The sequence below is a fragment of the Perca flavescens genome, chromosome 8 (genome assembly GCF_004354835.1).
Source record: "Perca flavescens isolate YP-PL-M2 chromosome 8, PFLA_1.0, whole genome shotgun sequence".
In the NCBI taxonomy this organism is placed as follows: domain Eukaryota; kingdom Metazoa; phylum Chordata; class Actinopteri; order Perciformes; family Percidae; genus Perca; species Perca flavescens.
This window is the reverse complement of record NC_041338.1, coordinates 3810616-3835904: the sequence shown is the minus strand read 5'-3', so window position 1 is coordinate 3835904 and position 25289 is coordinate 3810616. Positions and strand designations below refer to the sequence as shown.

Sequence of the window (25289 nt, the reverse complement as noted above, 5' to 3'; positions counted from 1 at the left end):
TTTCTTTTTCTTCCGGAGGGACATTGACAACCACGATATGTTGTAAGAGCTGACTTTTTACTCTCTGGTAAAGGTGATTATGAATTCGATATGACTGTATAAACTCTCCAGACTATTAAAGCCATGAAACACAGAAGAACTATCAGGCAACAAGACAAAAAAATACATCCTCTTCTCCATTTGTCCATCCCTTTGACTTGATTTTCTAAGATCTTCACCTGCTTTTCCATTTGAACAATTCTAGCAGCCATGGCCTGGTCCTTCCACGGCCTGATGCTCAACAAGATGCAGACGCACCCGAGGCACAACAGTCTAAATACCATGGTTTTTGTGTTGACACTGTCGTCTTTCAGGATTAGTCCAAAGCAGGCCAAAGCCACTCCCACTTTAAGCAGCCACCACAGCTTCCTCAGAAATAAGGTGACCAATACAAATGCAAGGGCGATCACGCCGTAGCATATGAGCAGCAGAAAAACCCACTGGGCAACAAAGATGACCCCTTCTGGTGTCACTGTGTTGACAGGAAGGCCATCTGTGGAGACATGGGGAATGTTCATATCATTAGCTGGAATGAAAACAGGATGTCAAGTAAAGTAAAAAAGTGTACTGTTATGATTTGCAATAAATCCATAACCAAACTCTACCGACCTGCAGTGAACCAGGGATTTTAGGGTCCACTGGGGTGTAGGGCTCTGGGGCAGTTGCCCACTTTGCTAGGTCCTGACTCTTGAGACCTAATGTACCTTGTTGTGAAAGGTATAAAGACGCTTCTGTAAGCTCAAATAGAACGTTGGGTTGACTTAAACTCACTCAAGTTCGTTAAGCACACTGTGTGAGGTGCCGGGGAAATAAAATTGCCCACCAACACAGAGATATGGACTCAATCACATCAAGCAGTGGAGCTTGTGGCAGGCCATGCTCCAGGATGAAGTGGGCTGTTAGAAATTGCGAGGGGGCAATTTCTTTTTGGAAATAAAATGCAACCATGCAATAGCTCAATATAATCCAAAATTAAACAGTACATTTATTAATCAGAGCACTCAGATAAGAATGTAGCACTTCCAAAGCACTCACATATTTTTGGAACCCATTCTCTGTTAAAATCAGCAGTGGGAGGCGTGTAGAAACAGCTGTTTGCTGCTTATAGCCCTCTCTTGTTGACTGTCCCTTCATTTCCCTGTTGTTTTCCTTTTGTCTATGATGGTAAAATGAAAGTAGGGCTGACAGTTCTATTTAAAACCACACACAACCATAAAACACGCAGGCTAAGAAACTGAACTACGTGACGTGTTGCGTGTCCACGTAAAACACAGTGGGAGCGAGTTAGCGGTCCTGTTTGCCATGCGTTCCTGAGTTGCTTATATTGTATATTATATAGGTATGTAAATTACATAACTATGATAGGCTAAATATCAATAATACACATCACTTTTCCAATATTTGTGTCACTTGCGCTTATTGTAATTTAAATGGCAGGGGAACTGTAATGTACTTTACCTGTGAACTGCATCTGTTATGATGGAAACTGTTACATTTACACATTTTATGATTGGAATCATTTCTAAATTAGCTTTACCTTGGATTCCAGTAGCCTGCAGGAAGTGCGTGACATACTGTAAGAGCCCATTCAGACCACTCGCCAAACTTCCTGCCACAACATTCAGAACCTGAAATAAAGCCTGGGAGATGGTTTTGTGGTGTTAGGTGCACAGATATGGAAACTTGATTTAATAGAGTGGAGTGCTTTACCTTTAGGATTATCAGATTGAAGTGAATTTGAACCAGGAAGTCACTCATCATATTTCAAATGTTTTCTCTTTACTTTTACACTGAAATAGCAAGCTTTGCCCAGACCTTTACATATAATGTCTTCAGCCTTATAGGGACTACTTAAACATTACAGACACAATGCACATGCCAGTCATGGCGCCAGGATTCCAGTTTTGGATGGGCCAGACCAATTGTGGGTGGGCCTTAAATTAAAAACGTTATCAAATCCCTGTTTAACCTAATAAAAATGACTGGCTAATATACTGTTATATATATATATATATATATATATATATATATATATATATATATATGTGCTTACATAATAAAGATTGCAATAGCTTGATGCTATTTATATGTTGTTGCATTGTAAAAAGTTTCGGTGCAAAGGACGGACCTATCCGCGATCGCTCTCCTTGGTTCTGACCAAAAGAAGAGCGCTTTGGACTCTCCATTCTGCACCATACCTGGCTGTGCTATAGCGCATCTCTCCTAACCTAAGGCCTATAGACTGTAAAAGTGGTCAGGAATCTAATATTTCCCCAAAACATAGTTTAGTTCTGCTCGTATAACATGAGGCCGAATATTTCACCATTCTTTTCAACTGTTTTAAGTTTTCAACAATATACAGATCAACAACACTGCCCGACAGTTTCAATCAATACTCGGCCACAGAACATGTTCATTGACAACGTCATCTGTCATGTAAAACAAGACTCAAGTTATTTCCTTACTTTAGTGTGATGATTCATGTTAAAAACATGTTTAACAAAAATAAATAAATCGCATTAATAGCCCTAAAGCATTATTGGCCATAACAAGAGAAAACCATGAGGGAACAACAACTTGACAACAGTAACAAGCTGTTATAGAAATAGAACTGCGCTTGCAGCTTCTGTAGCGGGTTATGAATTGATTATTTTAATCCATATATCTCATATAACGACATAATACAATACTGGCAGAGTAGCCAAATACCTTACTGTTATCCTCTGGCGGTCCTACACAATTAAACTCCCTAAAGAAGAAGAAGTGACCGGATACTTTAGCACTGGTTGAGTTGTGGGCTCATCCACGGAAGACCGATCCACAGGGCTATATCCATAGGGGCTATATCATCCACTCACGAGGCAGAGGCAAAGGCATTAGCACCGGCGCTGGTCGCGCTAACCGCGCTGGCCGCGCTAGCCACGTTAGCCACGTTAGCATCCTGCGGTGTCCGAGACAAAGATGTGCTCGGCGTTGTGGATCTCAGCTCTCCTTCATCTCCTGGTTGCAGCGATGACTCTGAGACCGTTCGTGCACGTTTAAGGTACCTAAACAACGGCTGTTACAACCTTGTCCTTTACTGGAAATGATTTTCACACTCTCAGATCACTGGGAGCTAGCCTAGCATACCTACAAGCTACATCCGATCCGAACCTCACTGTCTGCTGAACTTGCGCAGAAACGTAAAAATAGACATGACCAGTTTTTTTTAATTGTTTTTGAAAACTAAACATTAGACAATTTTGAGATTATTTGGCGATTTTTAATAATTCTTCACCAAATTATAATATATTAATTAATTAATTAATGTTTTTTGAGGAAATGTTTTGGGTGGGCCTGTTGAAAAGTGGGTGGGCCTAGGCCAGTGTGTGTGCACACACACACACGCATGTGCTAATATTCTATGAAAATATACGTGGTAAATCACATTAAAAACAACATATATGTAAATAGTGTATGCTAGTATGACTTATCCTAGGAGAAGGCACATTGACACATTCCTTGGTTTCTGTATCATATAATTACATTACAGCGAGTGCAAAAGCAAGTGTAACATACTGTATGGGATTTATTTACTACTTATATTGTAAAAGTCATGTAAAAATACATGTAATCAAACATACATGTATTTTTTGTTGTATTTTGAATTACAGTAATACCTTAAATTGTTAGATATATCTGCAAAAACCAATTCATATTCTGTGTAAAGATGAGTCTATTTTCTGTCTCTCACCTGTTTCATGTAGAGCTGCATCTGCTTCCTGCTCTCCTCTGCTGCCTCCTTGTCCTCAAACAATTGGAACAGTGAAGGTATTATTGTCATGAGCAATAAGCCGAGCCAACACTGCATACCAAGACGGGATTGCTCAGGTACAGGTTCACGTACACGTACAGCCACATTAGAAGCCATCATGCACGACATTCCTCTATATAAAAGTATAAAAGTTAATGAACACAGGCTGAATTGCCAGGTTTCCTTTATGTTGGTAACGTCATTAAAAATGAGGCGTATGCCACCTCACTCTTTTACAACACCCAGTGACTCATTGGGCGTTTCCCAATATGTGTTCTTCTATTGACTTGTGTTCTTGTGTCCCTGTGAAACGTCATCTCGTGTTGCCAAAGTACTGATATTTACTGTCTACACTCTGGCGATGTACTTTTGTTTATAATTTTCTTTTTTTTCTTCTTTTTTTACTGACTGCTTGTTATGATTTGTATTTCAACTGTCTCTCTGAACTGATATGTATCACCTATGTTTATTTATTGTTTTTTACTTATCTTTTTACATTTCTACTTATTTTTTTTTCACTCTTTGAAAACGTGATCCGTAAAGCACAAGTTCAATAATAAAAAAAACAAAAAAAACATGTATGAACTTCGCAGCACCTGTATCCCAACATTCATTTCGGCATCCAATGATGGTTGGATTTCAAAAGCCGACTGCTTTGAATGCCCGTTGCGAAAAACACGGTAAGTCCAGTGACTTTCCAGACTCCCTTGATATATTGCTCAATTTAACTGATAAATCATAATACACTGTATAAATCATAGCATAATCATAACCTTTGACTTTGTATGGCTCTTTAAGAAATACGTGTTATGTCGGCTGTCATTTACTTATAGCTGCTCTTCTGCAAAAATTAAGTTAGCCTACATAATGTGGCCTTTTGATTTTGGGATAACGGGCCGTCGGACTAAGGGCTTTTTGGTCCAGTGGGAAGTTTTTTGGATGTATATTACAAGAGAGAGATTGAGTCATTGCTGATATTATTAGACATTAGACGTTCATTAATGTTGGCTGCGGAGTTAGCCTACACAACCTTGTCGGTAACCGAGTGTGACGCTAATCTAACAGTAGGCTACGTCTGTTGTGCAATTTTGCATCATCAAGCTACAATGGCAGAGGAAAACCACAATCGCCACAGCTGAAGTGATGACTATCACCTACACACAACGGTGAAGAATATTTTCAGGTAATGTTAAAACTTTTGTATATGTGTATTCATTTTCTATGGAATTTAAAAGTTGAAAGATTTAGCATGAGCTTTAGATAGCTTAGCCTTGCTGCACTCTGTAACTGTAAAATCACATAAATAAAATGTTATCAGACTAAGGTAAGCCTTCATGTTGTCATACACTTTTAGTTAAAGTTGCTGGGCTTATTGTGTTGGGGTTGTTGTTGTTGACACATTACCTTAATTACTTTTTTCTGTTTTCTGTCTTTTTTGAGAGAATGCATCCTGGTGAAGTAGGCTACAACAGAGAGAAAAGTGTGTTCTTCCTGCTTATGGCACCCTTCAGAGAGAAACATGAGGGACTCATTTTGATGTAAGTGTGAAATTATTATAGTTTGAGGCTTCTGAAAATGGTATTGGTATGATTTTGTTACCATCAACAGTTGAGCCGAGGGCAATGGCTATGTCAATATTGAACATCTTCTGTTGTAAAGCATTGCAAAGACAGACAAAAACTATTGTGTATACCCTTCACAGGCAGACGTCTTAAGCTAATGTTAAACTGAAGTGTACTTTTGCTTGTTTTCTATTTTAGATGCCCTGACTCAATGACTGAGTAGCCTACGGCAATTGCCTATGAATTTGCACAAGCTGGGCAGAAGTGGCTGCGCTACGGCCCAGACCGGGCGGGAGGAGCTGGACGACCAACACTACAGGAGTTAGCGCGTTAAAAGAAAAAAAAAATACAATAAAAACGATTGTTTCATTTTTTTTTTATGCGTGGGATTTCATTTGTGCTAGAAAGTCTAGGCTTAGTCTGCCATAGTTTCTATATTTTGCTCTAGCCCACCCTGGCTGATGATAAAGCAGGATATTATAATAGTCTAATAATAATGTTTTAAAATATTCATTAAGACCTTTTTAGATTAAAAGTGGTACTGAAATAGGGTACCATTGAAGTTTCGTTGATATGCTGGGATTTCAACATTGTTTCAATATCCATTGTAATCAAAATACCATTGAAATCCTGTTGATCTCTAGGTATGATTTAAACGTTGTTTCAATGATAATAGAGGGTGCAACATGATGAAGAATCAACGTCAGAGTTTGATGTTGATTCAATGACTTTATCGTTGACAGCAGGATGTTGATTTAACATCGTTTCAATGACTATTTGCTATCTGGGAAGAGTCTTTTATTTCACCGTTGACGGATCGTTTGTTTAAATATCACAACACATGTCCATCATAAGATTAACGGGAACCTGTGTTAACTGTCTTTTTGGAGTTAAACTCAACAAGCACACATACACACACACACACACACACACACACACACACACACACACACACACACACACACACACACACACACACACACACACAGCAGCAGGCAGAGGAGAGATATACCATAGACTGTATATTATTAGTCTATGAGATATACCCGTTTCTTTTCGGGAGTCTTGTTTAAATTATGCCATAGGCTATAGTCTACATTATATTTTGTATTTAGTTCATATTTTTGGTGTATTTGTTTTCTGATTTATTAGAAGTTGAGTTTCAGTCTGTATGATAAATGAACAGTTGTACATAAAGTGATAACATGCTATGACATGTTATGTAGACTAAAGGGGAGACACCAACCTTTATATTTTGAATTTCTAATTTCCATCTCCTTGGGCATATACAGTGCACTACAATAATATAGAAATGATAATTCCACATAATACTAATAGGAACACAGGACACACCAGTGCATATGCCTATTTTTTTATTTTTATTTAAACTGATTTAAACTTATACACTAGGTAATAGGGATCACGTTCCACTCCTTTGAATAAGTAAAGGGTGTTTGAGCTAAACCATAAACAATAAAATTAAAGCTCAATTAATTTAATTTTTTAATATTATTGCAATAGTTGTAGCATTATGAGGTTTTCTTGTCCGGAGATTGTTTTAATACAAAGTGGTTATATTGTTGTGGTTTTTATATCTAGCTGGTATTTTGGAGCCTTGCAGGTAGCCTCTGTGCTGGGGGTGTTGAGCAATAACAGGAAGAACACATCGTCTCAAACTGTTAACAGCGTTTTCTGTGCTTGTGAACTTGTGAGTTTATTCTTCCAAGAACAACCAGCAAGAACGTTCTTCCCAAGAACACAAGTCCGTAGTTTGCATTCTTGGTATTGAGAAACGCCCATTGATAGGATTAGGGACCCGAATGATATGTCAGCAGGCCAATATTATTAGATCAAATTGGTTTATCACGGATATAGAAGTAGAGCAAATATTCATAATGCCACTGATTAAGTTAAGATTAAGATTGTAATAGTGATTAAGTTTTGTCATTTTCTCCCCCTCTGGGGAGCTAGTTGGGGGCTGGATTTTCACTATTTCACACAAAGTAGGTTGTGTAGTAATATGATTTAAGCTGTCTGACAGACAGTTTTATTCCACATGAGTCACAGGCAGGGGCATCGGACTGTGGTTTAAAGGGGGACTGAGCATACATGTGTGGAGGAGGGCACCACAAAGGTACTAGAATGAATAGCCAAGGATGCAGCGAGGGGTCCATAGGGAATACCTATATATACAGAGTCCAGAATGTTGTGCTGTACGCCCCTGGTCACAGGCAAATCATGTAAACAGAGCTATGAGAATAAGGACAACAGTTTGTATAGATCTTTGCCCATAATTTGGCACAATATAAGGACCTCAGACAATAGCGGGTATAAAACATGGATCAATTCCAATCTGGGAAATGCAGAAAGGTCTGAATCCGTCTCATCGATCTAATGAGTCATGTTAATAAGCAACAAGTTAAGACAATAAGAGTGCAAAATCTGCAAAACATGTTGAGCATGGGAGGAAAACTGTCAGCTGGCGCATCTGAGAGAACCATGAAGTGGTTCTGTAAGTCACTATGACATGACAATAAATCTCCTTTGATTTTTATTATAAAAAGTCAGTCCACCGATTTGGTCCTGGCTGAAACACCTCAAATACTATTGGATGGATGGCCGTGATCATTCTAACAGGCATTCATGGTCCCCAGAGTTTTCACTTTTGCTGTGGATTGGCACAAAATCTGGCACAAATTTCCATGGTGTCCGGGCAAAATACAGTATCCCATTCATCTTGGTGATCCCCTGACTTTTTCTCAAACACCATGAGCTTGATATTTTTTCGTGTTTTAATAATATATCAGTGATTAATATATATATTACAGGGTCCGATTTGCCGGCGGATGTGTGGAATTTTAGCCAGAAAAAGTTAGCGTCATGCATTTAAAATAGCAGCTATTGCATAAATTGTAATAACTTTGATCCCTTAATGTTTAATTAGATGTCCTAGATGGTGAATATGTTAATTAAACACTATAACTGCTAAACACTGACATGCAAGCATTATCATTGTGCGCATGTTTGCATGCCAATATTAGCATGTAGCTCAAGTAAAGCCAGTAAGGTTCTGGGGCCTCAGTGCACGCTATTATGAGCGGCCCTTTTATGTTTGAAAGCCAAGACTGCTTGCTCGGATTGCGGATGTGATCGTATGTAAGCATATAGTATTATTATAAATTGCTACTGACTATTTCACAAAAAAAAAAATTAAAACCTTGACAGCCTTTTCGATGGGATATTTACTCTATAGCATATGGCCCCATTTTTTATTTAGCATGAGTTTTTTTTTAGCGCAGTGTTCCTGCTTCACCATCTCTTCCTGCCCTCTACGAGATGTTTCCCTGCTGTCAACCTTTTATTCTCTTTTCCCTATCCCTTATCCCCTTCAACTCCTCTATTCCATTGTGCTGACTCTGACAACTCTCTGCCCTCTTTTTCTCTCAGCCCCTCTCCTTGCTCTTTATTCCGTCCCGGGCGCTGCTGGGTTAATCTGTGTCTTAACATTGTCCTCTCAGAGAGCAATTAACTGGATCAAAACTTGCAAGTGCTGAGATCAAACATTTCAGCAGGGGAGGGCAGTAAGAGAATCACACAGAGAGAGAAGAGGGACCGAGCAATCAGAGGAGAGGCAGAAAGCGGGGTTTGGAGGTGAAAGGGAGGAAAAGTTGGAACCGACCATCAGGTGGGATCCTCATGTGGCCATCAGTGTGAAAGTGTTTGTTTCTTCTCCTGCATGCACCTCACACCACCGCTCATCGGACCTGGCTGCACACCGGCTGCTGCGATCTCATCTCAGCCCCTCTTGCCTGTGAGGGATTAAACTCTTAATCCGCCAGACTGAGGCTTGCTTGCTATTAGTACCGGCGTTTTTTTTGCCTCATGTGTGCATGTGTGTGCTGGCATCGGGTTTATTGCACGGTGTGTGAGATGGCAGCTGCAGGTATTGAGTATGGGATTGTGTGAGATTATTAAAAAGAGAATGAGGCAGGGACACAGAGTGTGTGTGTGTGTGTGTGTGTGGGGGGGGGGTTGGTGGTTCAGTGTTGGAGGACCTGGGTGTTCCTTATCTACCACCTGTGCAAATATCCAGACTAAAAAACCTCTCAGTGGGTGTGTACATTTTTCTTTCTGTGTGTGTGTGTGTGTGTGTGTGTGTGTCAGTTTGTGATAAAGCATAAGAAAGTGACAGACAGAATTAAACAGAAATGTTGCATTACTGTCTCAGTGGGGCAGATTGCAAGGCACCTAATACGTCTAGCTGTAACTGAAACGTCATGTCCTTTGTCAAAAGAAAAAAAAGGGACGACTGAGAACTAATAGCCAAGCGTGTGTGATTAGTCTCGTGTTGCACATACTAACCAGCCTGGGCATATGCTGCACTGTGGGTTAATGATTGGGGGGATTCAATAAGCTGAACGTCTTTGTTGTTAGCATGTGTGCACACACACGCACACACGCACACGCATACACACACACACACACACACACACACACACACACAGAGTTTCCATCTCTACCCTCACTAATGTGTTGTCTGCTCCGTTAGCAGCCATAAGGGCCTGAACAAAGTGTTTGCTTTTTTAGCAGTTACCTCAGGCACATGCCACCTAATGAGCTGCCTCTCAAGGACAAAGTGGGTGTGTGAGGCCAGTGACACAGACTAATTTGCAAGCATATTGATATTTTTTTTCTCTGAACTTTCACCTTGTGCAAATTCCGGTTCAAGCGTTATAGAGGTTGACATACAGCAGGTGCCGATCTGGAACAGTCAGTGTTTTCAAAGTCAGTACTGAACACGGAGGTCTGTTTACTAAGGACACAGCCAAAAGTTCGGCCAGCTGTTCAGTGTCACTTAGATATATCACTGCTACTTTCTACTTATGTATGAAAGAGATCTATGCATACACATATATGTGTTTGTACTGTATCTGTGGCAGTCATTTAGTTTTTATTTCTGCCATGCCAAACACTCTCCCATATGACACAAGACGAGACATCGCTATTGTACATAACATGCATCTTCCAGTAATATACAAAAACAAAAGGACAAAAAAAGAGCATCAGTTAGAACATAAATGTACTTCTATAGGCTTTCAAATAACATTTATGTGTAAATTTTACAGATGAACTGTACACTCAAAAGAACTGCTTTAAGCCTAAAATTGACCCTGATGAAGGGGTTTCCCCCCTAAATATCCCAGGCTTTCTCCAAGTAAGAGGATAAGATAGAATCAGATGAGATAAGATAGGATAAGATAATATAAGATAGGATAAGCCTTTATTGATCCCCAGAGAGGGGATGTGGGTGTTGCAGCAGCATGGGGAAAGAAATAAGTACGGCTAAATAGAGAAAAGAAAAGAAATATATAATTAGAAGTAAATCAAAATAAAAAGATGTGACCAGTCTTTGAGCATTATATTGACAATGTCATTTTCAGTCTTTATCTTATTATTACTATCTGTGCAAAAGGACAACAGAAAACTACATTCTAATTTATATTCTGTATTGTTCAGACAGTTAAACCAATCTGCTTTTCTTCATCCAGACTGCATACCGACCTGTTTCAATATTAATGGGTAACAAAACCAGACGTTAATTGAACACATCGTTTCTTTTATATTTACATTGAGTGACGTTATCCTACTTCATGGTGTTTTCTTTAATGACAGGATTTCCCTATTTTCTGCCTCTTTTTCTTTGCATTGGTGTTTTTTTGTTAATATTGGCAGTGCTACGATATCAGACTCAAACTGTATGTAACATTGGTGCTTCCCAGCAGATTCGGAACCAACAGCTATCTGGGAGGCAAACGCGCCCCCTCAGGGCAGGATACATGGTTAAAGGCATCTCCTCGGTGTCCTTGAATTTCACATTATCTATAAAAGGAAAAAGGGGGTGATGTCGAGCGAACACGGAGAGACACACTCTCACTCACAGTTCTGCTAAAATGCCATCTCTGTCTAATCGGGAGCTCACATACTCCTTGGCGATATTGCGCCTGTCGTCACCTTTACGCATCTAGGTCTCCGCAAACTTGAACTTGGGTACCCGGAGTGAGTCTCCTCTGTTGCGCACCGCTCCTACTCCCCCTTCCCCTCCCCTCCCTTCCCCTCCCCTCCCCTCCTCCTCCTCCTCCTCCTGCAGCAGCAGCACCACTAACCGAACAGTAACGGGACACTTTCAGCGCACCAAACCTTTACCATCTCTGCTATGTTCAGACTCTCTACGCGCCCTCCACCGGCTTGGATGATGCCGACGCCGGAAACGTATTGCTGTTATAGTTCTACCATTTGGCGGTTGGGAGTGATCGTTAACACCCTGGTTTGGTGTTGAATGATCCGAGGGACTGCAAGGGGATTTCACAGCGAGCTGATTTGGCCGAGTGGAGAGGAGAGCGGGGCTCAGGATGCTAAGCTGCACTTCATACTGTAAGTTCTACTGATGTCTGCGGGGCTGCGGGGTTTGTAGCGGAATATTTGTCTGAAGTTGTAATGCTGTCATGTTACAGTACTTAACACGAGGAACGCTGGGGTCTTTTCATCTCGCCAACACTGCAACATACAGTAGGATAAGATAAAATAATAATAATAATAATATTAATAATAATAATAAGGATAATTGTTACACGTAGTGTTTTTGATTCAGTAGGTGTTTATCAAAATGTGAAAGCAAAGTTGTTCCCATTTTACAGTAAAATGAATTGTTATATAAGAAAGGGGTGTAATATTGCCCTCTAAACAACATTTGACTTTGACTTTGAAAGTCCCATTATTTGTATTTCTATTTCTATTTCCACAAAATCATCGAAAAACGATTTGAAAAAAGGATCTAATTAATGGCCCGAGTAGTTAACCAAGCTTAATTAAAAGTCTCTGCCTGATTAGGGATGTGTGTATGTGTGTGTGTGCGTGCATGCGAGAGAGAGAGAGAGAGAGAGAGAGAGAGAGAGAGAGAGAGAGAGAGAGAGAGAGATGTCATATGCTACATTAAAGAAACCCAATCTATATGAGATGCTGGCAAATGCAGACACTGTTGACTTGCCCATGAATATAATATAAGCTCTCTGACTGAATGCTGAATACAGTATGACCCCATCACAGGCAAAAAAAACAACAATATACAAAGATAAATTAAGAAAAGTATTGCTTTGACTTTACATGGCCAATTTTTTTTATCCAACTTTTAAAGTTGGTTTAGTTCAATACTTTGTGTTAACAGTGAATTCATCTTGCTAAAAAAGGTTAACCTTCACTTGTAATTACACTTCAATTAGATAGATAGATAGATAGATAGATAGATAGATAGATAGATAGATTTTTTTATTGATCCCAAAAAAAGGGAAATAACGGTGTTGCAGCAGCAAAATATCAGACACACAGCACACATACAGAGTATACATTAAATCAGTGGTTCCCAACCTGGGGTCCGGGCACCCCCAGGGGGGGCGGCAAAGATCACAGGGGGGGCGCGAGTCTTTATCTGGTTTGAGGTTGAGGTAAAAAAAATTGTTTTGCACATGTTAAACAAATGATGATAATACACTAGAATATCTAATGTATACAAAAGTCAGTATGAAAACTATATATTTTGTTGTATCCTCATTTTTCCTGCCGCCACGGCATCACAATTTTATGAATGAAACATGGAGGAGAAACGTAACAGTGCTGATAACTGCTCTGTATCAAAAAGGAAAGTAAGGCTTCATCTCGAGAGTTACCTCAACTTTGGTTTCGGGCGGGGGGGGCTCAGCTTTTCTTAGACATGAGTAGGGGGGGCGCCAAGGAAAAAAGGTTGGGAACCACTGCATTAAATAATAGGAAACAATATACATGAAATAATAATTGAATACTACACAGCAATATTTAAAATATATACAATTTGGAAATAAAATGTACAACTGTTTCAATAGAAACCCCTAAAAAAACTACAAGTTGGCATTCCACTCCCTCTGATCTCCTGCTTGCTGTCGTGTCTGTCACTTGTGTCCAGCGGAGAACAGAAGGAGGTCGAGCAGAGCCAATAACACCGGTGGCAGTGTGCTGCTAAAAACTCCTCCTTCCTAACTTTCCCACCAAGAAAAAAAAAAAAGTGGTCACATTTGCAGGGCATACAAATCGATTAATACATACTTTATCATGCTCTCCTCCCCCTGTGAGGTGAAAATGAAACACTAGCAACGTGACACCGGTGATTTATTTGTACCTCCAGTACAGGATCCTATCCTCCTGGATCTGAATTAGTGGCGCGTGTTGGAGCGGTCCAAGACTTCAATCTGTCAGTGCTGTCCAGTCACACACTCAATAAGCCTGTGGGCACTGTAGATTGATACTGAGCAGAATAATATCAATACTGATGATGATGTTCTTATTTTATATAGGCTGTAGTAAGTAATATATGTAGTGCTACTGTTCGTCTGACAAAGCCACAGGCCTGTAAGACTGTATATGTTTTACAGGACACCATCGGGGCTGTGAGTCAGGGCTAGTCACGGTGACAGATGAGTGTTGTATGTTGTACCTACATGTGTGTTTAGAAACGGGTAAAGATATCTGGAATTGCCCTTAGATATTCTAGCTTACCTAAATTGCAGTGGCATGTGAAGAAAATATATTAAAGCGTTATATTCCCAACAAAAGCTGGCAGGAGGAAGGTGAATGGCAGCCACCCACATGTAAGTCAGCTTTATTGTAAGTAGCTGGATACACAAAACAGTATAACAGTCAGTCCCCAAGGATAATTCCAGCTGTTTCAACCTGGACCTTATTATTTCATCATTTGCTGACTTAACCGGTCTAGTGGCATTTATCTGGAAAGGTTGTGGAGCTGGTTGAATGTAGATCCTATCTGTCCATCCATCCATCTTCGTCCGCTTATCCGGTGTCGGGTCGTGGGGGGAGCAGCTCCAGCAGGGGACCCCAAACTTCCCTTTCCCGAGCAACATTAACCAGCTCCGACTGGGGGATCCCGAGGCGTTCCCAGGCCAGGTTGGAGATATAATCCCTCCACCTAGTCCTGGGTCTTCCCCGAGGCCTCCTCCCAGCTGGACGTGCCTGGAACACCTCCCTAGGGAGGCGCCCAGGGGGCATCCTTACCAGATGCCCGAACCACCTCAACTGGCTCCTTTCGACGCGAAGGAGCAGCGGCTCTACTCCGAGCTCCTCACGGATGACTGAGCTTCTCACCCTATCTCTAAGGGAGACGCCAGCCACCCTCCTGAGGAAACCCATTTCGGCCGCTTGTACCCTGGATCTCGTTCTTTTGGTCATGACCCAGCCTTCATGACCATAGGTGAGGGTAGGAACGAAAACTGACCGGTAGATCGAGAGCTTTGCCTTCTGGCTCAGCTCTCTTTTCGTCACAACGGTGCGATAGATTGAATGTAATACCGCACCCGCTGCGCCGATTCTCCGACCAATCTCCCGCTCCATTGTCCCCTCACTCGCGAACACAACCCCAAGGTACTTGAACTCCTTTACTGGCACTGGTAAAATGTATAAAATCTACGTACAAAACAATAATAAAACATTTTGAATTATGCAATTTTTAAAGGACAATTCCGGCGCAAAATGAACCTAGGGGTTAATAACACGTGTACCAAGTCGACCGTTCTCTGGGATATGTTTTGATGGTAATCAAATGTGTCTCTAGCATAAAAAAAGCTAGCACGAACCGCTGATTAGCTTAACGCGAGGCTTTCGGGGCACTGGTAGAGTAAAAATAAATCGCTATTTTATACCACTAACAAGGCTCAAAATAGCAATACGCTTCCACAGTAGCATAATGAGGGTCCCTACATGTAAACCCAAGCATTTACAACTTTCTAAGTGTACAGACAGTTTCTTAAAAAGATAGTTTATAAAGACATTACCTTCTGGTATACAGGCAGGCGCCATCTTGGGAATACAATCATGACCATTCGAACCACGAACGCCCTGCTAGAGCTATACTGGTTTCTGGTTGCACGGCGTTCGGATTACCATCAAAACAGATCCCAGAGAACGGTTGACTCGGTACACATGTTGTATTAACCCCTAGGTTCATTTTGTGCTGGAATTGTCCTTTAATATGACATAAGTGAAGAGAAAAAGGAAATTAAAATACTTTTTTCAAGCACACATTTTGACATAGCAGCAAAGGCACAACTAAACTAGCCTGAACTAATCGGCTAGAATACATCCTGTGCTCTTTCTTGCAATGACCGTCAAAAAAGTCAAATTGTCCGCTGTGAAAAACCTTTATTTGAAGACTTCCCACCCCTGCTGGCAGTCTTTCTGACTTTTCCATCTGCTAATTGACCACATCTTCCTGTATGGCTTTAAGTAAAGAAAATAGATGAACTGTAAGTTAGTCGCAATGAATATGACAAATCATGTGAAAATAGGACCCAGTGCGAAATTAACCACAACTATTTAAGGCTTTGATACACAGCGAATCATTCTGGGCAACTGTAACACCTTACTGTGCCAATAAGTTTCAGGGCATTTGCATTGCCAAGAAAAACATTTTGGACCCTGTGTTTCACTGTCTGTTGTTAGGATTGCTGCCCATCTAACAGCCAATAACTCACTCAGAGTGTGAATAACACCACGGACCTGAATGTTCTTTTCTACTTATTCCTTGAATTTTCTCACACTCATATTAAGTAAACCAGCAAGGCCATCGTTATTGGATGTTGTTGTGAGTGTAAATTCCTTTGCTATGTGGTCAAGTCCTGCTCTGACCACACTGGCCATTTATAGCAGCAGAGCTGATGTGTCTGTCTGACACGTTTCTCACTGAAAGGAAGTGAAAGAGGAGGGTGCAGCCTACGTTTTATTGAGGTGTGCTGTCTCTGTCTCTTCCTCACCCCTTCTCTGTCTTCACATACGTCTCTTTCCTCGTCTTTGCCCATTCTTTCTCTGTATTGTGACACCAGCCTTAATATCAGTCCGTCCTAGCTCCATTCTGACATTTCTCTTTCTCTCTCAGTGCCTGCGTGATTCCTCCACGTCTCTAGGCCCTCCCTAATCCTGATGCAGCGACACAGAGGATCCCCCTCAGTCCCAGGCTCAACCTCTGCAGCTATCAGCCACTGATCAATCCTAACCCACTCTCTCTATTGGGCCTTTCTTTTTCCAGACTGTCGCTTCAAACCGGGATTACTCACTGATCTCATGCTGAATCCTGATATGTCAACTGAGTCTTCTGTGGACCTCTGAAGGAAATGTCAAAACTCACCCACATTCAGATGTGACAACAGGACTCCTGGTACTCCTTATTCCTCTCCTTTCTGGGTTTGTTCTCTGTCAGTTGGAAGCCAAAGCCATAGCTCGTCTGTCGTTGAGAAAGAGCTCCTTGTTATGAGGGGTTCTGAGGCCAAAAAGACTAAAATTGACAGCCATTTTTATGCTCCGCTTGTCTACAATAGACCTGGGCTGTGGCAGGAAAGCTTTTGTCATGTGCAAGCTTTAACATAAGTTGCTGGAGGCTGAGAAAGGACTGCTGTGTCCTGGGACCGACGAGTTGAGCCTGGCGCAATCTGTATACGTTTCCTGCCTTCGATACCTGGTCTGAGCTGCCCGGTCCGCGGCAGCGTGCTTTCCAGATGCTGCCATGCCCATCATCAGCAACGCCAACCATGACTTCAGCAACCTGTCCGTCAGCGATGACAGCAGTCTCGACCGCATCTTCACAGAGATCCCCGAGACTGAGACCATCAAGGTATGAATGAGATTGTCGCTAAAGTGAAAAAAGTTTATGGAATACGTCTATAATATCAAATAGTGATCAGGTTAGGCTATTCATTCATTTACTTATTCATCCACTGAAACTCTTTGTTTTTCAATCTCCAGGGTGCGTACTATAAGAGGGCTCAGTTCATCCGTCGGCCAGAGGACCTGGTGTCCGTCGACCACACCCTGCTGGCGGTGATCAACGTTGGGGGAAATCGCTACACCTTCCCCTGGAGCACCCTGGAGCAGTTCCCCCTCACACGACTTGGCCGGCTCTGCGGCTGCCGGTCCCCCGAGGACATCGCCAGCGTCTGCGACGACTACGACGAAGCCCACAAGGAGTTCTTCTTCGACCGCTCGCCGTCCGCCTTCAGGGTCATCCTCAACTTCCTGGCCGCGGGGAAACTGCGCATGCTGCGGGAGATGTGCGTGCTCTCCCTGCACGACGAGCTGACCTACTGGGGCGTGGAGATGACGTACATGGAGCGCTGCTGTAAGAGGAAGATGTACACACGCATCGAGGAGGTGAACGAGCTGGAGCGGCGCGAGGAGGAGCGCAGGCAGAGAAACGCCATGCAGCACGTGCCGGTGGAGGAGACGCAGTACCAAAAGGTGATGAACTGGCTGAGAGATATGGTAGAGAATCCGCAGTCCGGCTTACCGGGGAAGATCTTCGCGTGCCTGTCGGTGATCATGGTTGCGGTGACTGTCATCAGCTTGTGTATCAGCACCATGCCAGACCTCAGAGAGGAAGAGGGGAGGGTGAGTGAACCAGTGTGTTTGCATGTTGTGGATGGCAGCGTAGGGCCCCTGAATCAAAGTCAAACTGATAAAAAATAATACATTATAATTAGGGCTGTCAAAATTAACGCGTTAATTTTTGCGTTAATCTTTTAATATTTAACTCGTTAACAGCAGGCGGGGCTACTCTGTATTGTTGCCCAAGTAATGAAAACCGGCAGCTGATTGGACAAACGCGTCACATGGGTTTGTTTTCTCCGGATATTGAGAGCCAGACTGTCATGGCGGCCGTTCAGAATACGATCTCATATTGTACTAAGATAGTTCACTGAAACATGTTTCTGAAAACATTTTAAGCAAGAAATAGGCCGTGCAGTTGCTGAATCTGTCTTCATTTCAGCTCAACAAAGGTCAGTTTAGAAGATTTTCGTCAGATTTTGAGAGACTAGTCACGTCACCTCACTCCGCTCGCCATTTCCGGGTGAGTCCCGACTGCCCTGCCGGCGACTGAACTCTCGGCTCGTTGGAGATGAACTGAACTCTCGGCTCGTTGGAGATGAACTGCGCCTCGCCTGTAAAGTAGACGAGAGCAGGCGACAGCAGCCGGGGACGGTGACAAAAATCTGCTCTCAAGTCAGACAGTTTGTAGCCGTTTCCAGCAGCCTTCAGCAGGCGTAATAAGCCAAATTGTTGCTGCTGTTGTTCTGAAAGATATTAAACATTCTGAACTTAGCAGAACCTTTCCTTGTTTGTTTTTTCTCCATATTTGCAAAGTTAAATGATTTAGCATTTAAATATCCATTATTATAAGCTTCAGTCTCAATTTAAAAAAGCAATTAATCGCGATTAATTACAGCAAATTGTGCAATTAATTAGTTAATTTTTTTTAATCGATTGACAGCCCTAATTATAATACTTAAACTTATAGGGCGTACAGCGACTGTCAGTGAGATTTATCATGAGTGGCGTGAGTGATTACAGCTGTCTCTTGTCACGGTTTTTCCCCCGCTCAAAGACACATCACCATGAAGTAACAAAGCTGCTCATAACTTAACATGACAAACTGGACGCTCATTCTCTCCAACACTACACGTTGTTTCCTGGAAACTAACGTTGAATTGTAACACCCTCGTGTGCCTACAGTGTGTATTTATAAGTGAGTGTTTTTTCAAATTTCAGATGGAGGTAGACATTGTGATGCTGCAAAAAGTCTGGCTTCCAAATTCTCAAATATAAAAACTTCCTGTCGTCACACCCTCTTAAATATCCCTGTGGGAGGCTGCCCTGTGTGTGTGTTGTCGTCGTACATGTCCTGTGATCTGTGTCTACCCATAGCAGCGTGAGATAATGAAGCCAGCGCTGCTCACTGAGGCCTGTCCAGTAAACACTGGGGAATAATAAAATGGGCTTACTGTATCTCACACAAAAGACATGCGCACGCACACAAATGTGCACATCAGTAGACACATTCACAGTTGCACAGATATGCACGATGAACTCATCCACTGTAACCGATACGGCTCTCTCTGAATTTTGCACACATTTACTCTCGAGTCGTCTCTTCCCTTCTACCTAAAATCTTACTGCAGCATATCCACGGTTCATTTATCAGTTTTCTGATTACATATACATTTTCACCAGCAGCCGAAGATTGTAGCCTTCTTGATATTTTCAGCAACTATTCCCTGTCTGTCATTAACTGCATCAGGAAAAAGTTGCCCATCTTACCCCGAGGTGCCCTTACATAAGAAATAGTCTATGTGTGCGCATCCTGTGTGTGTGCATAAACTGGTTGCGGCACGAAAACTCGACACACTTGTTCAACAGCTGTTGAGAAGTCATCAACTACAGCGCCTCTGTATTGATTTTGATGTGAGCGCTCGCAGACAGCCAAAGGATCAAGTGCAGGAGGGTGTGATAACGGAGAATTAAGGGAGGTGGAGGAGAGCGCCGGTTGCAGAATGCTCAATGAGTTGAGAAGGCTTCCTGCCTGGAGGAGTCCAGTAGTCGGTGACAGTCATAAGAACACAGATGGATGGGGCTGGATGGGGTACCTTGGACATTGAGTTCTGTAAACCTGCATGACTGGGTGGTGCCTTTGATATGGACCTTGTACAGCACATGATAGGACAAATATGTAATCATTAGTCTATATGCAAAAAAGCACAGTGGAGTCACATGCTACTGAAGATTTATCTTCTGTACACAGACAGCAGTGACAAGGTCCACAAGAAAAGAATCACATATACAGCAGGAAACATAAAGCAAGCAGATATTCAGGAAGCAGAAGCAGAGACACAATAAATGTAAAGTTTTGATATAGCGCTTTTCTAGTCTTAACGACTACTCAAAGCGCTTTAACATAGTACAGGAACCACTCACCATTCACACACTGTGGCCAAGGCTGCCGTACAAGGTGCCACCTGCTCATCAGATAAACACTCACACACATTTGCACTCCGATGCGCACCATCGGGGGAAACTCAGGGTTCAGTGTCTTGCCCAAGGACACTTTGACATGGAACTGCAGGGCCAGGGATCGAACCACCAACCTTCCGATTGGCAGACTCTACCACTGAGCCACAGCCGCCCCAATACAAGTGTTGCTAAATGCAAAGGGATTGTATCTCATGATGTGAAAGATCACAATAGCATTTGAGATGTTGACAGGAAAAACAGGGCTTTCCTGCTTGTAAACACAGTAGCAGTGATGGAGCTGTCCTCAGGGGCCCCAGGGGCCCCAAACTCCTCGCAAACCCAACCTTTACATACTTTAGGCGTGTTTGTATAGTTGTACCTGCCATCTCCATGCCATTATCGGTTGTAAGGACATCTTAGGGTTGAGTGTGCCTGTATGGTTGTGTCTGATATCTCCATGCCTTGTGAGCAGGGTGCGAACTACGGGGGAGCTAGGGGGATCTCGGCTCCCCTTAATAAGACATGGGCTCCCCTGAACAGGTGGTTTGTGAAATTTTGGGGGGGGTCATTAAAAATATTGACAATGTGTCATTTTGACATGCAATTTCAGTTTTGTGTAATGTGATCATCGTGAATTTCAATAAAGATAACTATACATGTTATTCGTGTCATGAGCATCAAGGCGTGGCGGCGCTGCGGTGCAAATTCAACTCATATTTAGTACATGTTAACTCACAGATTCGTAGAAAAAATGTAAACGTTGGAGGCCATTAATCGGCACGCAAAGTCCTTCAAATCTATTCTGCTGTTAGCATCTTATAGCCATGGCAAAAAGAAAACAAGTGGGCTCTTCCAAAGGCCATGGTATAGTTCGAACACTGTGAGGACACAGTGTTGTAAGGACATTTTAGGTAATAGTTTCAAACTATTCTTGTGTGTTCGGCTACTGAACCCCCTCCATACTGTCCGGCTTGCCTGCCCAGGCAGGAGCATCGGGACTCTTGTCATCTTTAATTCACATGGCCCTGCTTTCTGTCTCTGTCTCTGGTCTGCTTTGTGCTGGAGAGGGCCAAAATTCCCTCGTCTACTCATCATTCATCCTTCTCCTCTCCTTGCCTCGGTTTGGGTTAGGAGTGTGAAAGGACAGATTGCATAAGTGGAAGATGGAGGAAAAGAACAAATACAGGATACTTCAGAGAGGGCGAGAGAAGGAGAGATAGAGAGCTTTGGTGAGAACGGATGAGAGGGAAATTCTGTTGGGGAAAAAAAGCAAGAGATAAACAGTGCTTCAGTTCACCCTCACCCTGCTTCCCTCTGTCTCTGCCTGGTATTTGTGTTTGCCTGTCCTCAGTTGATCCCCTTTATTGAACAGTATATCACTATGAACTCAATGCTTTGGGAGGGGCCTTTATCTCACCGCTTAGTTTCAAGACCCCTGATAATAACCACTCCGTCATTCCTCCAAACCCTGCTGTTGGTGTGTATATCTCCACTGCATAAGTGCTCTGCTCTTTAGGTAAAAACTCTCCATATAATTCTGGAGCCATTATTATTCCATCCGGCTGTGTACAGTTGCAACATTTTGACGGGAAGCACAACCTCACCTGATGTGTTTCAGAAATGCAGATACTGTAGATGCATGAAATATTAATATACAGCATAAGATCAAGTTGTCAAACAAGTAGTGGCGTTTTAGACCAAGCTGACAGAAAGATTAGACTGCTAGAAGACGTTTTAGACAGTGTTGCCAAGTCCACTTATTATAAGCTTTGGGCTTGTTTTTCTGTAAAGTCGCTTACAAATATTGGTAGTCGCGGGTCACGTTTTTTTGGGCTTGTTTCTAAAGTGTAGTTGCTTATTTGGGCTTGCTCCCAGCTCCATAATAAGTTGTTAAGCAGATATTTTCTATAGGTTTTTTAAACGTAGGAGTTTGTCTTGCCTGTTCCCTCTGTCCCTCCCTTTTCCCCATACACACAGGAGACAGCAGAGTTTTTTCCCACCCAAATCCAGCTTCTAATTGGCTCTGACCCAGATGGCAACGAGTACTAGCCAATCAGAGGCAGAGCAGGGCAATCTGTTTTTTTTTTTTTCTGTTTAGGAAAACGTCAGTGAGTGATGAGAAAGATAATGGTGGTGTTATTTTTCATATATACGAGGCTAAAGTGTTCTGAGTCTTAAGGAAAATGTTTTAGACCAAGCCTCACCCTCACCTGTTCAAACGGTTTGGACTGGAATGGTTTTTAAACCAGTTTAGTTTATTTAAGTCATTTATTGCTGCACACTAAGATTATCAATAATTACTCCTGTTTCTGGGTTATAGTTATTTAAAAATTGGATCTTCTGCAGTCCCTGCAATAATAAATAAAGAATTTGTGAATTCTGGATGATATTTATTTGTGTGTGCACATTTTAATTATCAGAGGTTTACTGTGTATATAATGCACTTGGTACATCAGTTCTGGCTCTGTAGAAAAAGTTGCTTGTTTTGGGCTTGTTTTCACAGGCCTGGTTGCTTATTTGTCTCGCAAGATCTGGCAACACTGGTTTTAGAGCTGCAGTGTTTCAAGTTAAAATGTAGTCTTTTATCATTATGGACATTTGTGAACATTTTGGAGGGCATGATTAGCTCAAAGTAAGAAGGTGGACTAGAGTAGAACGTCTGGAGTCTGGAAGTGTGTTACCCAAACTAAAATGTCCAAGGCCATTAAGAGAACATCACATGTGCCAACAGTACAATTTGGACATTTTGTTTACACTGTTTGTCAGGTGAGATGCTGGCTTAAGTGCTAAGTGCACAGAAGTTAAACAAAAAAAAAAACTGCTCAGCTTTGTTAAAGCTTAACTCTCGCCAAAATGCATCCTAGGGTATTTATGTGAATGTACGTGAGTCAAAATTTAGTTTAAAAGCATATTTAGGACCGAATCGCCACTTTTAAGATTCACCATATTCTCGTTTTTGGGTGAAATGGCCTTTTGAATTGGAGTGCTAGGGGCACTCTCATGCTAGTCTCAAAATAGCTATTTTCGAAATACTAAGAAGGCTCGACACAACATGAAACTTTGCTTCACGTATCACCAGGGGCTCTACACATGAACGAAAGCATTGACAACATTCTTTGTGTACACAGATTTACTAAAAAGAAAGTTTTTGAGCAACTCACTGCGGGTGTTGTTGTTTCTGGCCACTACCACCTCGGTAGTCAAAACGAGTCGATATCCGAATGCGAATGAACGGACTCCATATGAGGCTCCTTTTTCAACTACAAGGTCAATATTGTTTTTCAATAACGACAAAACAACGACTTATCCGTGCATTTATATGGAACTAAGCTTTAGGAGCTTTCCGTCTTTACTCTCCTCCCTGTTACGCTGCATTCGGAAATCGATTGTTTTTGACTGACTGCGGTGAGTTGCTCAAAAACTTTTTTAGTAAATCTGTGTACACAAAGAATGTTGTCAATGCTTTCGTTCATGTGTAGAGCCCCTGGTGATACTTGAAGCAAAGTTTCATGTTGTGTTGAGCCTTCTTAGTATTTCGAAAATAACTATTTTGAGACTAGCATAAAAGTGCCCCTAGCACTCCCATTCAAAAGGCCATTTGACCGAAAAACGAGAATACGGTGAATCTACCTGGCTATATTTTTGACAAATAGTAATAGAAAAATTGCAAAAAGCATGGATGAGACTACAGTAATACAGCAGTGCAGGCTGTTTTAAGCACACATACAGAAGTAACATATTTTAAATCTACATACTTTTTTTGATCAGTGTGAAAAACAAGTTAACTACTCTCTGCAACAGCAATAGCTGCCTCCGTGTTGACTGAAAATGACATCTGTGAAATAGATACCTGCTGCCGTTAGGGCAAAATAAAACAAAATGACCCACAAAAAGTGAATTCGGTCTGGTTATCAGGTTACTAATAAACCCTTGTGTTGTGGAAAACATCTTTGCGTGGCATCAGTAACCAAGATGACCAGATTTAAAGAAATATGTTTGCAACTATTCACTGCTGTGAAGACAGCGATCTTGCTTTCACTATTTCAATGTCTAACTATTCTCTTTCTAGTCTTTGGCTCCTTAATATAATCCCTCCGTAGAAAGTGCACGTTTGTTTCCTTTACTTTTTCCATCAACATCACACATAACGGAGGGCATATTCAACCGATTCTCCCACCCATCGCGTAAAATATGGATGCTTGGTCAGTTGCCTTTGGCGTTGTTATTGACGCTAAAAGTCTCCTTTAGCATCATATCTAAACACGCTTTATCTAAATGCGCTTGGTCGGGACTATTAGGTTAGGGAAAAGGTGGTGGGTGGGCTTACGTTTCCATGATATGCGGGAAGAACCGGACGGTTGGGTTCAGGAAAAGAAGAAAGCGACGGTCGGGTTTAGGAAACGTGACGCGGGACACCATCCCCGGTCTCCTGGGTGAAAGTCCTATGTTTGACCCATCCACCCCCCAAACCAACATCCCTACGGGGACTTTCGGCCTTTCATACTACTCGCTACCGTAGCCGCTCTTAGTGCTACGTCATCTTCGTCATTCAAACCCTCCGCTTTTTGCGTCGCTTTAGGCGCTGACGGACACTGTCCAAACGTCCGTATTTTATGACTTCGGAGTGAGAACGGGTTGGCATATTACCGTAAGTAGTTAATGAGAAACATGTCCACCCTGACTACTGTCCTAACCATAGACTGTACATTTAACAGTGTATGGGCCTAACCCAGCCAGACCCCAGTACTCTCTGGCAGAATAGCAACAGCGTTTAGATTGAAAAGAACAGGGGTGTAGGAGGTTTTTAAATCTCTCTGGGAAGCAGCAGGTCTCAGCACACATCGATAACCTGCCTGAGTTTACATCTCGCTGCTGTTCAAATATCAAACATCCACCAAAGACACTGACTTTCTTTGCACATATTTCCGTGTAAAACTTTTCAGCAAAGCAGCAACTTTCTCTGCGTTCATTTTCATACCTTTATTGACACACACACACACAAGTGTTTTACTCTCAGTGAG

The 25289-nt window shown here is 42.1% G+C and overlaps 1 protein-coding gene and 2 long non-coding RNA genes across 4 annotated transcripts in view; 2 read left to right on the top strand and 1 right to left on the bottom strand.

Moving 5' to 3' along the window:
- Positions 1-659: 659 nt before the first annotated feature.
- On the bottom strand, positions 660-1675 carry LOC114560851 (uncharacterized). Its single transcript, XR_003693253.1, has 3 exons — positions 1577-1675; positions 1075-1195; positions 660-743 (listed from the first exon to the last, which is right to left on the bottom strand). It is a non-coding gene; the product is annotated as an uncharacterized LOC114560851 (long non-coding RNA).
- Positions 1676-3048: 1373 nt separating this feature from the next.
- LOC114560852 (uncharacterized) lies at positions 3049-5772 on the top strand. Its single transcript, XR_003693254.1, has 6 exons — positions 3049-3082; positions 3786-3909; positions 4426-4512; positions 4934-5015; positions 5273-5370; positions 5593-5772. It is a non-coding gene; the product is annotated as an uncharacterized LOC114560852 (long non-coding RNA).
- Positions 5773-11577: 5805 nt separating this feature from the next.
- Positions 11578-25289, top strand: part of kcng4a (potassium voltage-gated channel, subfamily G, member 4a) — a 31547-nt gene continuing 17835 nt past the window's right edge. The window contains exons 1-3 of one of the 2 annotated variants that reach the window (XM_028585463.1): positions 11578-11826; positions 16517-17098; positions 17230-17871. In XM_028585463.1, coding sequence (XP_028441264.1) covers positions 16991-17098; positions 17230-17871 — 750 coding nt within the window. In that variant the 5' untranslated portion in view covers positions 11578-11826; positions 16517-16990. Of the gene's footprint in view, positions 11827-16366; positions 17099-17229; positions 17872-25289 lie in introns of both variants that reach the window. The other variant, XM_028585461.1, reaches the window with a different exon arrangement.